Raw genomic sequence first — 16154 nt, 5'->3', positions numbered from 1 at the left:
CTCGAAAAGTCAAGTCAAACCAGCCACAGATGATGATGATGATGATGATGATGATGATGATGATGATGATGATGATAAAAAGTGGTGGAGGTAGCCTCCTTTTTCTATATCATGACGCGGTGTTATCATTGACGATACAGCTAAACTCATAAAGTCGGCGATGTCAATTGTAGACCATAAAGAAATATTTACTTGTTAATCCAGCTTTGGCAAATCTCATATCTTTTGCACACCATCCAAATCGTGTGTATTGGTTTTTACTTAGTATCAGCCAGATTAGATGGGGCTTCACCTGTGTCCTTTAAGCAGTAGTCTAAGCAGTAGTCTAAGTCTAGAAACTTTCAATAATGCTAAGAGTTGATGATTGTGCTCATTTTGTTCTAACTACAGATGGGTTGACAATCACTTGTGCATGTCTTATAACCAAACATCTACAGGAAAACCTCCGAGGCTCTCGAGTCATTTGATTATCTCACGAGCAATGGTAAGACATGGTTATGATTATTTATGTGAAGTTACAACTGATTTCGATTTACCTTCCTCTCCAAGATGATTAAGATGTCTGGCAGCAAAAGAAGGTGATTGATAAGTTGCATGCTTTGCTCATTTGGTAGGAGGATGTAATTTTATATTGCTTCACTAAGAGGCAACATGCCTCTTCATCTTGTCTCTGTAACAGCTCATGTATACGACCCAGGAGAGTGTTTATCAGGCAAGACTACATATAACAGTAATTGCTGAATAAGTAGAGAGGGTCATCAAACCATTGTATGCAAGTTTCTATATGATTGACGCCTAAGAGATTGTAGTTTATATGTGGAGATGAATGATGGAGCCAATCACATTATTTTTCTTTGGCATGTGATTTCTCATTGGTACTATTTATTATTGCTATTATAGATGAAATTGAAATAGAGTCCGTGGAATAAAAGCCATGCTGAATTGCTCACTGACAAAATATGCCATTTTTCTGTATGAGTGCATTATATGGCTTGGCTCTTTGATAATATATTTCCTTTCAGTCAGTTTTATTGAAGGAATTCCATCTAGGGTTCTTGTCTATGATTGACATTGTTCTAATGGAATTAACTCCTAATGATGTAGATAGGTGGAACATGCATAATTTGGAAATTAGATGTAAGTATCATTGGATGATGGCAAAACGAATGCAATGGTACCTGCCTTTCAGATTGGCTTAATGGGTTTGTTTTGCTCAAATACGGCCTTATGGTACTTGGCCCAAATATATAAAAGGTAGATGTGTTTATGCAATTCTCATCATAATGTGATCATAACATAAGTAAAATATAGCCATGAGATTGGATTGGCTTAAATTTTAGATTTGTTATGTCTAAGAAAGCTGAAACGTGATATACTAACACATTGTAATGGACTGATATATGTAATGTGCTCTGGCCTGCTGAGGTGATTTCACCTATCACCTCACCTTTCCTGTTGTCAAATGTGTTTTCTTTCGTTTCACGTGGTCATGCTGCAAAACAGGAGATTTTTTTTCTTGGGGGAAGTGTGAGAAAAAAAGGACTTAGTTAGGTTGATTTGCTGATAAGGCGATTTGCTATCTTTCAAATCCAATTTGGTTGTTTTGGTGTTTAAAATGTTGAATGCTCAAAGTTCATTATATTGGTATTGCTTTTCAAACATGTACAGAAGGTGGGTTTTTAGTGTCATCCGTCTATTTGCAATATTGAATGTTCAATAATGTTTTTCAGCTTGTTGTAAGAATCCTACTGTAGAACTGGCTGTATTGGTGCTTAGATTTACACATTTTGTGATTCCAGGTAATTTCAGCTTCACTGTGAAAATTACGGTAAAATACGAGCTGCTGCAATGTACTTTGTATCCAAGAGCCTGAACAAGAAGTACAATATTACTGACGAACGTGCTGCCCTACGATGCTGTGGAGATACAAGTTGATGCCTTAAACGGCAGGGAGTTCTTGGGTATGCACTCTAGAAGTGAAATAATAGTTGCTTGAAACATGCTTCTTTTAATAATTATATCAGTCTTTTTCTTATCTACTGAACTCTGTTGATAGATTGTGTATTACATATTTTCGGTGCATGTAGTGTAGTCATTTTGCATTCTGCAAGACTATTCTTAATTGTTCTCTCCAAGATTTGTAGTAGTTGGTAGTAATATAATTTGTCCAACGAATCATCATTTCACTTTGTAATAAATGTTGACCAGCATGAAGGAAAGGAGGTGCTTTTATGTTATATAGAGGTGTTAAATGAATGGATCGGGTTGGCTCAGGTTTGGGTCGGGTCATTAATGGTCCATCCCAAATTGACCCATTAACTCATTTTATGACCCATGTATGCTTAATGTAAATTTTCCGACCCATACCCAACTTATACCCGACCCATTTAACTAAACTTAAACAATCTTATTTCTTATATATATGTTTAAAAAAAATGGCATTACTAAAATATTTTTATACAACACAAATTTAATGGACAATTTTTATAATTTTTAAAAATATACATTTTAAAAAATCAATTTTAATTATTAATTTTATTTTTTATTTTTTATTTTTATTTTTGTTGTTCTTCTTCTTTGGCTAGCTGCCGGCCACAACGTCGGCCGGCAGCCTCTCTTGATATCGGCGGAGTCTCAAGCTCGCTAGATCTAGCAAGGCGGAGGCCTCGCCAACGGCTGGCGAGGCTTGAGCCTCGCTAAATCCGACGAGCTCGAGGCTCGCCTAGCTGGTCATTTGCCATCACCGTGCCAACGACCGGAGGAAGAAGAAAGGAAAAAAAGAAAAGAAAATTAAAAGAAAAAAATAATTATAATTTCAGTTTTACAAAAATATTTTTGTAAAAGTTAAATAGAGAATAGAGTCTCTCTATAGATGTGTTCATTTTTAATGGATTGATAAATATGTCCTAAATGGGTATGAAAACAAACCCATTTAAGACCCATATATCTCAGCTTATTTAATTTCAAAACCCATTATGGGTGTTTTGAGAAATGATGCTTGACCCATTAATGACCCATTTAATTAGAAATGGGTCCATAAATGGGTCAATGACCCATTTAACACCTCTAATTTTACATACATGATTATTCAGTACAACTGAAACAATGGCCTTTCTTGTATATCAGCTATTTCACTGGAAAGGTGGTAAGTTTTGCCATGACCCAAGTCCAAAGATATCTTACCAGCCTTCTTCTGGGCCGAAATTTATAGGAAACTTTCAATTGTTGATCCGGGCTCTAGATAAAGTTAAACCATTCTAATAGAAAAACGAAAAATGTGCGTGAGACCTAAAGGTTTAGTAGTTGGGACGGTCCTAAAATAGACACACCCATAAATTTGTACGGTCGGAATGATGAATGTACCATAGTGAGAGCCCTAAGTACGATCACTGACCAAACCTCTAGTACCCCATGGCTCCGCGAACCGGGGACATGGCTTGCATCTTGGACCAAAGGACTTCATTTTCATCTATCGCCTCCTTGAGAAGCTTGAGAATCTCCAAGTTTCCGATCTCCATTGCCAAGTACGGTGGCCATTTGCTCTCCTTGTTCTCCGGATACACCGCTCTTGAGCCTCGACTCTGGAGCAAACGGGTCAACTTGGAGTAACCATTCTTCACAGCTTCATGCAACGTGGTGTTCCCCGCGTCGTTTGCCATGTGCACAATGCTGCCACAGCCAAGGAGAAGCTCAGCCGAGCGGATCCTGCCAACTCTTGTTGCGACGTGGAGTGCGGGGTCCCCTCGGTAGTTGGCCTCGGCTGCGAGCCACTTGTCAAGGATGACCTCGAGAAGGGCTCGGAGGATGCCGGCATTCTTGATACCCGCTGCGACGCAAAACGATGAGTTCCCGGAAGGACCCTGTATGTTCATAATGTCGGACAAAGAGACCCTCTCTTTGGTAGAATACTTTTCAAGGGCCTCAAATGAACTGTTTGTCCCCAGCCCCTTCATTTCCTGCGCCGTGCGTTCATGTGTTTTAACGGGGAAGCCCGCTTGGATCCAGATTGCCCTCCCTTCCTCCGAAGGGGAGTGGACGGGTAGGGCAGTGGGAAAGGAATATTTTTCGAGGCCCTTTTCAGCCTCTAGCCAGTCTACTTCCTGGCAGTCAAAGCCTTTTAAGGTCTTGCTTAGGACCAAGACCCTCTCTTTGGTAGAATACTTTTCAAGGGCCTCAAATGAACTTGTTGACATTGCCTACTCTAACAACGGCGCAGAGCAGGAGAAACACACGTTATTTGAATTCTGCTTGGATTTGTGTTCCATTCACGGACTCTAGTGCTTTCGATCTGGCCCTTCTCTGCTCCCAGATTTCATGATCACCAATATTTATGCTCAAATGATCACCGTCCATCTTAAAACTCTGAAACTTGAATATCGTATTCTCCGAAGCTAGATGACGATTTGTTGAACTCTTTCGCGGTGTCTCTTCTCCAATATTGACTGCACAGCCACAACTTGGAGATAGTTTCTTCTTTAGCTGTCAGTAAACATCTTGTGGCCAAGAGCATTTCTTCGAAAAAGAAAATCTTTGGCGCTCGAAAACATCCACTGCAGAGTTCTTCCCTAAACATTCTACTGGATTCATATTAACAACACCGTTGGTGCAGACTACTCTAAGCAAGTAATTCCTGAACAACTATTGGTGCTGTGAAATTGCACAAGGCGTGAATTTAATATTCAGACGATTCGGAAGAACAAATGCAATTCTGTTTCGACCACAAAATGATTGTATTATCAAGTCTGTCTTTCTCAAATTAAGATAGATTTGCGAAAGGCATGTCATCTCCTGAGAGAAGTGTTCTGAGATAACAATTAACAGCAATGTAAGTACTGCTTGAAAATTTAAAGAAAACTAAACTACTTGGCTAGCAGTGGCAGAGCGAAGATTGTTTTTAGTGAGGTCAATAAGCAAAACGCTAAGCTGTTTTTGAACAGGAAAATTTATACAGAATTCTGAAGTTTTGATCATCTATAAATTTGTAAACATCGACATTTAATTTTTTAATTTAAAAACAAATTTGATCCACAATCTTCATTTTTGTTGAATATATTTCCCGATTGAACTAAGTTACAACATACTAGTTGCCTAACCGTACAAATACTCTAAAACTAACTTAAGGGCGTCCTTTAAACGTAACGCACGCACAATGACAGCAAATTATATGCACATAAGAGTCACTAAACATAATTTTGCAAAACAATTCTGATCATAGCTCTTGCGCATGATTGAACTAGATCACACACCACAATTACATTATTGACATAATGTGGCCCAAAGCTCGAGTCTTGTTATTTGTGAATGACTGACTATGGGACACTAGTTAAATATACATGATAAAAAATGTTTCAATTTTCAATGCCTTCATTACACAATACAGAAATAGTGCAATGAAATCCATAAAACTTTTGTATTTGTCGTTGCTTAATAAATAACTCAAAGTACTCATTAATAAGAAATAACTGAAAGATACCCTTCAGATTTAGCTCAATTGAATGTATAGTAACGTAAATTCAATGCTAATGAGAATCAAAATCACAATCACACAAAATGAAATTTTAAGAACTCAATTTCAAGTTTTATTATAATTAATTTTGTCCTAGTAACTTGAATTTATCTTTGGTTTTTAAGTTTGACCCTTTTTTTTTTATTGTGTCGTGGGTTTTAAATTTTTTGTGAGGCTAATTTTGTTGTTCAAAAATATAGTTCATTGGAGTAAAAATATAGAAATTAGTGGGCTCAAATTTACGGACGGCCAATAATCAAAATATCTGCAATTTGACTAGGATAAATTGTCCATGCTACTGCCGACTGAAAATAAAGAAAATTAAAAAGTGAACTGAAATTAAACTGCTGCAATCGAAAATGAAATTGTAATTTAAATTGAACTTGGAATCACAGCCAACTGGAATCTAATGGCCCTCAACTTATGACATTTAGTAAAACATGGAAATCACATTGACAGGATGCACAGGGAGAGGAGAAATGAAATAAAAATAAAAAATAAAAAGCTAAAAGCTAAAAGTGAAATTGAAAAGGAAAGTCGAACAAAAATTCGAAAGTTATAGCATAGTCGAGGGTGTCATCTTCTTCCACTTCTTAAAGTATTTTAAGATATTGAAGCTCTGCGACGATTTTCTCCTCTTCCCATTAATTTCGTCACGTTCTTTATAGTCATTCCATCGACTCCATCTCGATCCTTACTACTTATGACTTTCTATATATGTTTTGCTTTAGGTTTCCGTTGATCCTGAGGTGGTTTTTTTTTTTTTTTTTTTGATCCTGAGGTGAATACTTGTAATCTTCTTGTTCATTTAATTTTGGCGCGCAGGGAGAGATCTGTAGCTTTTCTTTGTTTGTTTGTTTTTTTTTTTTTTTTTGGTTGAAGTACCGGGTCTTTTTTAAAGCAACGCCACGTATCTTCCAATTGGGTCTTTTCTTAATGCAGTGCCGCTTTCAGTACCACATCCATGAAAAAACTGTTCGATCGGTCATAATCTATTATACAAATGTCTATTTAGTCTTATACAATTTAATTTTACTAATTTAATTCTAAATATTTGCATAAAATTTCAATATAGTTATTTCAGCCAATTTTAGCTGGAAATCACTAATACAACGTGTGCCGCGTAGGACAATTGGTGATAATTGGATTATCACATTAGTAATTTATAGCAAAAATTGACCAGAAAGACTATTGAAATTTCAAATAAAAGTTTAAGACTAAATTGACAAAACTAAAAATTTATGACTAAATTGACATCTATACAATAAGTTTAGAACTGATTGGATAACTTTCCGAGCATCGATCAACACTATTAGTTCTCGAAAAAAATTAAAGAATGACTCATTAGATATTTGCATTATTCAAATTGGGTAGAGTTGAGGTAGGTAATTAAGCACTTTTTGACAACGGTTTGTCATAACCGACCAAAAAAGAAAACGGTTTGTCATTCCTTATTAAGGTGGTGCATGAGGTTAGGCATAGACAAGTCTTATTTTCGGTAATCACCGTAGAGTAAACTTAAGCATTTTGTATGGTGGCAAAATTTTAAATTAGGAAAATTTCAAAGTTGGAATATCAAGTCCAGAGTATCAAAATTAAAAGATCTTATTGCATTTAATTTGTGTTGCTACTATAATAGTTGAGGACATACACTTGCCCTTGTAATTGAATTCTTTTGTCACCAAAAACTGGTATCTTCCCACTTCGAAAGAAAAGAAAAACATTTCCAGGCTTCTGCACATTAGATAGATTCTAAATCACGAAGTACTTTTGAAACTTAGATTCTCAAATATTCTCTTTTATTTAGAAGACTCACAACAGTCTACAGAAAAAAAGTGGAATTTAACGCCAATAATTAGTTTAGATGTTCTATATTTGAACGTTAGGTGTTTAGTAATCAAACTCGAATGATTGTTCATGCAAGACACTACCTTTATGCCGACACTTTGGCAATGAAAGGAAAAAGAAATCAGCAAAATCTCCAATGCAATATGTGTAGGTAGACAAAGGATTCTTGGTCGCGGTATCTACGTAATATAATGCATGATATGGGGATGGAAATTGAAAGCAAAGACAAGGGATGGACCTTAAGGGCATCTTCTTCTCTTTTTTCCCTCTTTGCTATGAATTTAATTTGATGTCTCGTTCTCAGATATGTTCTATGCAGGGATTAATTCTAGCTATCCACGAGCTTGTACCCCTGGCAGAACATAGAATCTGCACTAAACATATTCATGCGAATTGAAGGAAGAATCACAAAGGCACGTCTCAACAACATTGCCACCACATCCATGCTTGAGGACAAAAGAATCCATGGGATGAGAAGAATTCAAGTGAAGATGTCAGTTGCTGCTAGATGGAATGGAGAGTATTGCCCCCGAGTCATGATAAATTAGAGGAAAGCAAGGCTAAAACTGAAAGCACTTATTGCCATTGGAATGACAGAGTAGGTTATGGAGTGAAGTACAAACCAAACAAGTTTGTGATTAACATGCAAAAGGAAAATTGCCCTTGGAGATCGAGGGACACACTGGTATACGATGTTCTCATGCAATTTGTGCCATACATTTCAAGCGAGAGGAACCTGACAAGTGTATATCCAATTGTGACAAGAATGAGAAGTAGATACAAACGTGTTTGTTCACTTGGAGCATGTGAATAATGAGGTGCGCGCGCGCATATATATATTGGGTATATGATCCCCCTACTAGAAGGTAATTTGACAATAATGGGTATATGATTCTCCTACTAGAAGGTAATTCGACACTTCTGTTATTATTCAGTATTATTTTTTTTTATATCTAGAAAGTTATTTGTTCACAAAAATAATCCAGAAAAATCGACATTAATGTTTCCTGACAAAGGATGCAATCTAGTACTATCACGAGAGTAACCGACACGGTCAGATTACATCCCTATCAAGGCAAGACATATATCCGTACTTAAAATAAAACTTCAGTTCCAAAGTTAACGTGAAATCTCTCCATTGATATGTCAAATAAATTGGCAAAGAGTCGCTTAAAATAAAACTTAGGCTCCGACGTAGGGATGCCAAATATAGCTTCATAACAGGGTACAGAATTGCATGCACGTCTTCTCAGTTTTTCAATCCTCGCCATCGCTCTTTCACCATCCACATGACCTTCGATGACTTCAAGAGGGTACTCAGGCAGTCGCGGCTTGCTGCCTAAGGCGTGGTTTGGGCAATTTACGGATCAACCTTCTAACAATAAATATGCCAACTCTCAAGAGATTGAAAACAAACTCAGGGGTAAGGACAATGTGAAGACCCAAGATAACGAAGAGGGCAGTGCTTCCAGCGATCAAGGCAACAATGGCCATCCAAGTACGTTTGCTTACGGTCACATAGACACCCGCCATGAAGGCCACAGTCATTGTGCCAAGAGCTGTGACCACTGGTGGCCTTGAAAATTTAAGGGCATGAATGGTGTCACCCCCCGCCCAATGAAGGATTGCTACGGCAATTAATGAGCTGTACAAGCTGATGGTGTTGCAGATCACGAAGACGTCGTACATGGGTTTATTCAACAGTGTAGCATATCCTGCATCTGATCCAGAGCCATTATATCCTCCAGGAACGGAAAACCCAGCAGCAAATGTCGCAGCAGCAATGAGTGTCGCCACGAGCATACGGGTTTCGGCCATGCTCTTCAGTCTTTCCCATTGCTCAGGCTCCAAAGCTCTCCCCGTGTCTAAGCCTTTTGGCTGGGAAATTGCTTCGTAAACGCTTTTGGGTGCTCCAGCAGTTACTAAGATAACGGATAGTAAATTCTGGTGAAGCGTAATAGAAAAAGAAAATGACCGTTATTATCAATGAAATGGACTAATAATCAAAGATTTAGGATTAAAATAAAATGAAACTCATCTCTAGCTATACACAGGATTGCAAATGCCATTCTTTTCTGAGCTTACTGTACAAACTTAATTCCAGTCGATGACTTCTGAGGGAGTTTATCGGGTCAAAATGGACTCTATTTCCTTTCGTCTCTCCCAGAAAGGAAGTAGCTAAAACAACAGTGAAAAACAAAAGCAGATAAATTGTTAATCCATTCTGTAGATACCATTACCTCACGTAGTCGACCATGTGTTTTTGGTAGCTCATGCGCAATATCTAGAGCCGTCAAGTTGTTGTCGTTTATGAGCTTAAGATCAACTTTATCGCGAAGAACAAGACACGAAAGAACCATGTATTGCAACTCCAATGTGGCCACATGTAGAGGCGTATTTCCTTCTCTGTCTTTTGCATTTATAAGCTTCTCAAGCTCGGGCTTTATGAGTATGTACCCCACTACGTCAACCTTTCCATACTTCGCCGCAATGTGAAGTATATTTTGCCCTTCCTTGCGATCTAGCAACTCTTCCGGATTTGGCCAATGTTGAAGTAGCTTTCTCATTGTTTTGTAATGACCCATCTTACATGCAACATGGATCGGAAGATAGCCCTCATTGTCAAACTCAAAGGCGCTCCAAGCAAACTTGTCGACCAAGAAATTGACTCCCTCACGGTAATCCATTAATGCTGCCAGATGAAGGGGAGTACCACCTCCAGCATCTTTTAAATTAAACAGATCTTCATTCTGCTCTGACATCTCTTTCAGCATATCTACATTGTTAGAGAGCGAGAAAGAATGAATTTGTGTCATGCTCATGACCAAGGGTCTAGTGACTTTACCTTTTGACAATTATATTTTCTTAAGAGAAAACAAATATGCGATATTACATGGACTACACAATAGAAATCCTTACTTTTGGGGGATAAATCAGTATAGACATTAGAGAATGCTTCCAATTATAGAGACATTCATTTCCAAGAAGTAGTTTACCACACCGGGAGTAATCAAGGACAGGCATGGCATGGGTCTCTTCCTGTTTTAGAAAAGGTCTTTGATAATTAATATAAGTAGTATAGTATCTACAAAGGCTTATACCATGGGTATCGACTACTGAAGTATTCAATTGATGACATTCTTTAGGGGGTAAGTCTTGCTACGACCCAAGTCCAAACATATCGTAACCGCTTTCTTTTGGGACAAAATTTATGAGAAGTTTTCAATAATCGAGGGAATCTCTAGACAAAGTCAAACAATTCTAGAAGATCAAAAACTGTGAATGAGAGTTACAGGTTGAACGGCTAGTATGGATCCAAAGTAGACACGCATATACAAACAATGTAAATAGTCCGACTAATAAATTTACCCAAGTGAGAACCGTCAGTATAACCACTAACCTATGTTTTTGTGAATCACGGCTCCGTGAACCGGCGACATGCCTTCATGCTGGGAGGGAATAACCTGCCCTACCACACTTTCCATCAAATACTTGAGAACATCCAAGTCCCCCATCTCTACTGCCAAGTACAGCGGGCACTTGCCCCCCTTGTTCTTCTTATACACCGATTTCGAGCCCTGGCGCAGGAGCAGGCGGGTCAAGTCGTGGCAACTGTTCTTCACAGCCTCATGCAATGCCGTGTTTCCTGGGTAGTTTCCATGTCTAGAATACTGCCGTCGTACCTAAGTAGGAGCTTGGCCGTGCGGATTCTGCCCTTTCTTGCCGCAACGTGTAGTGCAGTGTCCCCTTGGTAGTTCACCTTAGTGGCGAGCTGGTTGTCATGGATGACCTCGAGGAGGGCTTGGAGGATGTCGGCCGTCATGAGACCTGCTGCGACATGAAGCAACGTGTTCCCAGAAGGGCCACGCATGTCCAAAATGCTGGACAAGCAGACACCCACTTTGAGGGAATATGCTTTGAGGGCTTCGATGAACTTGTCCACGTCTCCATCTTCCGCGGCGGCCTGTAGCTTTTGATTCAAATGAAATTTGAATTTTGCTTGGCGGCGGGTTTCGTTGACCGACTCTGGTGCTCTCAATCTGGCCCTTGTTGGCTCCCATTCATAATCAGCAATAACTACTCACGCGATATGGCTATCCATCTGATAACTCTGAAATGCGAATGTCGTCTTCGCCAAAGTAAGACGATAGTCTGTTAGAACTCTTGTTGCTGTGTCTCTTTTCTAAGATTAAATACACGATAAACTATTCGGTATTCCTTGAGTGCCTCTTTACACAAATCACTCATCGGTTGTCGGCACAGGCCAAATCAATTCATTTTCTTATTTAAGATGTAATTATCAAATGAGATCCACTTTACAAAAACTTGGTTGGACTGAACCTGCAAAATACATAATTATGCCTGTCATCTGACTTTATTCGTAAACCACAAATGAGGCTTCGAATTTCTTTTTCGTTTCTTCAATCATTTGTACAATACATATTCTCCTTCTAGTCTTGACCCACTTTGCACAAAGTTACTATACCGAACCTGGCATGGTACATGACTGAGCCCCATCCTAACTTGAACAAAAATCATGAACAAGCTTCGAATATCATTATGAGTTGCTCCCTCTGTATAGTACATATGGTCCTTTTATTCTTTACTTCGAAGGAAAAAATATCGGTTGTCGACACAAGCCAAATCAATTCATTTTTTTTTATTTAAGATGTAATTATCAAATGAGATCCACTTTACAAAAAGTTGGTTGGACTGAACCTGCAAAATACATAATTATGCCCGTCATCTAACTTTATTCATAAACCACAAACGAGGCTTCAAATTTCTTTTTCGTTTCTTCTCTCATTTGTACAATACATATTCTCCTTCTAGTCTTGACCCACTTTGCACAAAGTTACTATACCGGACCTGGCATGGTACATGATCGAGCCCCATCCTAACTTGAACAAAAATCATGAACAAGCTTCGAATATCATTATGAGTTGCTCCTCTGTATAGTACATATGGTCCTTTTATTCTTTACTTCGAAGGAAAAAATATCGGTTGTCGGCATAGGCCAAATCAATTCATTTTCTTATTTAAGATGTAATTATCAAATGATATCCACTTTACAAAAACTTGGTTGGACTGAACCTACAAAGTACATAATTATGCCCGTCATCTAACTTTATTCATAAACCACAAATGAGGCTTCGAATTTCTTTTTCGTTTCTTCTCTCCTTTGTATGATACATATTCTCCTTCTAGTCTTGACCCACTTTGCACAAAGTTACTATACCGGACTTGGCATGGTACATGACTAAGCCCCATCCTAACTTGAACAAAAATCATGAACAAGCTTTGAATATCGTTATGAGTTGCTCCCTCTGTATAGTATATATGGTCCTCTTATTCTTTACTTCAAAGGAAAAAAATGTGAGAGAAGAGAGAAAGAGTAAAAGGAGAGAGAGAGAGAAAAAAAAAAAGTGAGAAGAGAGTAAAGGGAGTAGGCAAACTGTGGAGAGGGGGAGGAAAAAGAAAGAAGTTCGTAACACTGTTTGCGATTTTTCTGAAGCCAGAAGTAGGAAATATTCGTTTACTGCGCAGGGTTCGATTCAAGCAACTTGGTGCAAAGTGGGTTACACTTGACATTTACATCGTAGATGAAAATGAAATGAAATGGCCTGAGTTTCCTAATGAACGGATTTGCAAAAATCTCTTCCGGCACTCTAGGTACCCAATATTTTCTCTAAATGTAGAAGAAATTGACTTCCTCATGACTTTTAGCTGCAATTTTCAACACCTGAACGCCTATCAATCTTCCCTTGCAAAAGGCAAACATTTTCTCATTCCCCATCTTTAGCTTTATTAAGAAAGAGCTCTCTCACCCACACATGGGCACTGCAGATGGTGTGAGTGCTCTCTCTCATTGCCGAGGTCAAGAGTTCGAACCCTCTCTTACCGAAATAATTTACCTGCTATGATCAAAATCTCAATTTACTTTTCAAGCGAAAGAACAAACAGAAACCATAAGCGATAACCAAATTTGATCGTATGAATTGAATTAACACAAATACAAAATGTTTAAAATTGAATTGGCTAAAAAAATTTTATAACTAAATTGGTCAATTTTTTTGGTAATTCTCCCTAGCAATGATAACTAATCACTATGTTAGTGATTTTTTGCGAAAATTGATCAAGAGCTACATCAAAATTGTAAGCAAAATTTTAGCACTAAATTGGTAAAATTAAAATGTTAAAATGCTAAATCGACATTTCTATAATATGTTATATGATTGATTAGGCAATTTCGCTTGCAAAAACTTTCTGCACATAAAATATATGTTTTTCTTAAGGCGTGACAAATGCGTGCAGATCATCCTATCCATGTTCCTTGAATAAGGGAGGTTTCACCCATAGGATGACCGCAACGACATTGTGATCAAATGATTTTAACGTTCAATTGAAGGGCTTCTATTTTGCCAAAAATTTGAAAGCAATTTTGGGGACTTCGTGAGAATCACTTTATCAGTCTGGGAAAAAAAATGGTCAATAATACCTCGATGCAAATAATTAACAAGGTAAAGCAAGAAGGTAAAGTGGCGGGACGCTTGGAGTGGCAAGTGATTAATCAAACCAGTTTGATGCAAACCCTTTTCTTATCGGGCGCCTTCATATGCCTAAACGCAACATCTGTAACTTTTGATCCCTCGAACTTCATTCAATTCAGCAAAGTAATAAATAGATCTGGGAGTTCATCCTAAAGGGTATTTGGCTTTCTCTAGCTCACATTTTATCTCTCGGTCTGTTGAGCTGCCAAATTAGAATCTAAGAAGGCCTCTCATTGACGCCTCCTAATCAGTGTGTTCTCTTCACTTGGTAGATTTCTACTAAATGCCTATAATATATAGGAGGAGGATGCGACTAGTTGAATGTACGCTTAAATAATCAGCCGACCGTTCAGAAGTTGCATAGTACCGGACAAGAATACTTAAGTTGCAGGTAAGTTGCAGGTAAAGCATACACGGTCCTCATAAGATTCAACTATTGCCAGCAAAAGAATACAGAATCTTCATTTATGGAGGCACAAGATTGGATTTCTACAGCAAGCAACAAGCTCAACAGAGTACGAATTGTGTGCACCTTTCATTTTATCAAATTAGTCCAACTCCACAGAACTGCCTAACATGCCGCCATTGTCTCATCTAGCTAATTCGAACAACTTAGATCAGCTGGCAGTTGCAATAATCTTCTCTACTCTGCATATAGTACTAGTACAGTCGTTCATATGATGAATGCTAGGCTAATATGAGCGCAATTTTCTATTGCTAATAGAACAAGTTAATTCCTTGTTGGAAAAGAAAGGGCACAATAGCAAACAGAAGGAGAAACGTGCGCCACCATTGCTCAATTGCCTTGCAACAAGAACTGAGTCTAGCCCTAAATCTTCATGTTGAAAGACATGGAAGAATGTCTGGCGTTGTGCTTCAAGCAAAAGTATATCAGGCACCACCATAATTACATTATTACATGTCCAACAGTAGAAGTGCAAAGTAAGAGATTATACAATGTCCTTTTCTTATTTATAATTTATGATAGCTCGTTCATGTTGCCAAACCCAAAATCTTCATGTCGAAAGACCTGCCTGGCGTTGTGCTCCAAGCACAATTATATTAGGCTCTCCCTTATGGTGGGATCCTAGGCGTCCATTGACATAAGCAAAGTGTCTGCACCAACAATTTGGATTCTTCTTCAATCTGCATCCCGAAAAGAAGGTCCATATGTACCCGTTATAGTGCACATCCACAGAACTGACTCAAAAAATGCAACCCGTATTTTGAACAAATGACTTACCTCATTTTGTATTTTCAAGGACTTATCCAGTTTGGCGACCTTATCAGCAATTGCAGATGTCATAGACTTCTCCTTCTTTCCTGTTATGAGCAAGTAATAGACTTAGTATGACAGCAATAAAATACCAGTTGAGTTTGATTCAGTTCTAAGGGATCAAAATTAATAGAAGACAATCTGAACTCACTTATTTGTTCATATTGCATGAAGAGCCTTTCCTTCTCCTCCTCAAATTTGGAAAAAATATCTATGGAAGCAAACGAATGACGATACGATGGAGAAAGGACATGGCCAACATAACCAACTATGCCATCAGATGAGCCAAAAACATCCTATTGGGAAAAAACTCGAAGAAAACTCAATCATGGTCATTAGGTATATTTCTTTTAAGATGAAGGTGCATATGTCACAAGCTAATTTATTAGGGAAATATACAGTTTTTCAAGCATTCTCTCAAATTGCGAAACCTTATCTCTATCTACGTTTTCATTGTATTATTAAGGTCCCAATGTACATGGTTTTTGCCTATAAACAACTTGCAACCAATAAAGTTACCATCTAAAGCCTGCAAAGGGGCTTGCTGATGAGAAGCTTTATCCTCACAAAACTTCTCGTTAAGTTCATGGAACTTGACGGTTGCATTCCGACACTATTTTCACACTGCAAATCATCAACGCATCAAGTGAATTCTCTCTATGCAAAATCACGTCACCAAGGTAGACCTTGTTCAAAAGAATAAAATATTATATTTTTCCTCACTTACTTCTCCGAAACTCTGTTGAAGTAACTCCACAAGAGATTGACTACATAAAGAACGTATCCATTAGATATAAACATCATACCGAAGCAAAGTTAACAATTGCATGCATCGATTTGAATTTACCTGTTCTTCTCATGTTCTGACTTCAATTCATCATACATTGACTTGATCTGAGACATCAAACTATCCGGCCAAGGACAAATAGCAAGAAAGTAATAAATAAGAAATGATCATTATAAAATGATCAGG

General features: G+C 38.0%; 1 protein-coding gene and 1 long non-coding RNA gene across 2 annotated transcripts; both read right to left on the bottom strand.

The window, feature by feature from the left end:
• Positions 1 to 8671: 8671 nt before the first annotated feature.
• On the bottom strand, positions 8672 to 10869 carry LOC120290509 (protein ACCELERATED CELL DEATH 6-like). The gene is made up of 3 exons (XM_039306786.1): positions 10755 to 10869; positions 9595 to 10130; positions 8672 to 9298 (listed from the first exon to the last, which is right to left on the bottom strand). The coding sequence occupies exons 1-3, from the start codon at positions 10867 to 10869 to the stop codon at positions 8672 to 8674; spliced, it is 1278 nt and encodes a 425-aa protein (XP_039162720.1).
• A 4338-nt stretch (positions 10870 to 15207) lies between these two features.
• Positions 15208 to 16154, bottom strand: LOC120290163. The gene is made up of 5 exons (XR_005548019.1): positions 16029 to 16154; positions 15909 to 15948; positions 15701 to 15805; positions 15333 to 15392; positions 15208 to 15228 (listed from the first exon to the last, which is right to left on the bottom strand). It is a non-coding gene; the product is annotated as an uncharacterized LOC120290163 (long non-coding RNA).

The sequence above is a fragment of the Eucalyptus grandis genome, chromosome 2 (assembly GCF_016545825.1).
Source record: "Eucalyptus grandis isolate ANBG69807.140 chromosome 2, ASM1654582v1, whole genome shotgun sequence".
Lineage (NCBI taxonomy): Eukaryota > Viridiplantae > Streptophyta > Magnoliopsida > Myrtales > Myrtaceae > Eucalyptus > Eucalyptus grandis.
Note: the sequence above shows the minus strand (reverse complement) of the source record. Positions and strands in the feature narration are given on the sequence as shown.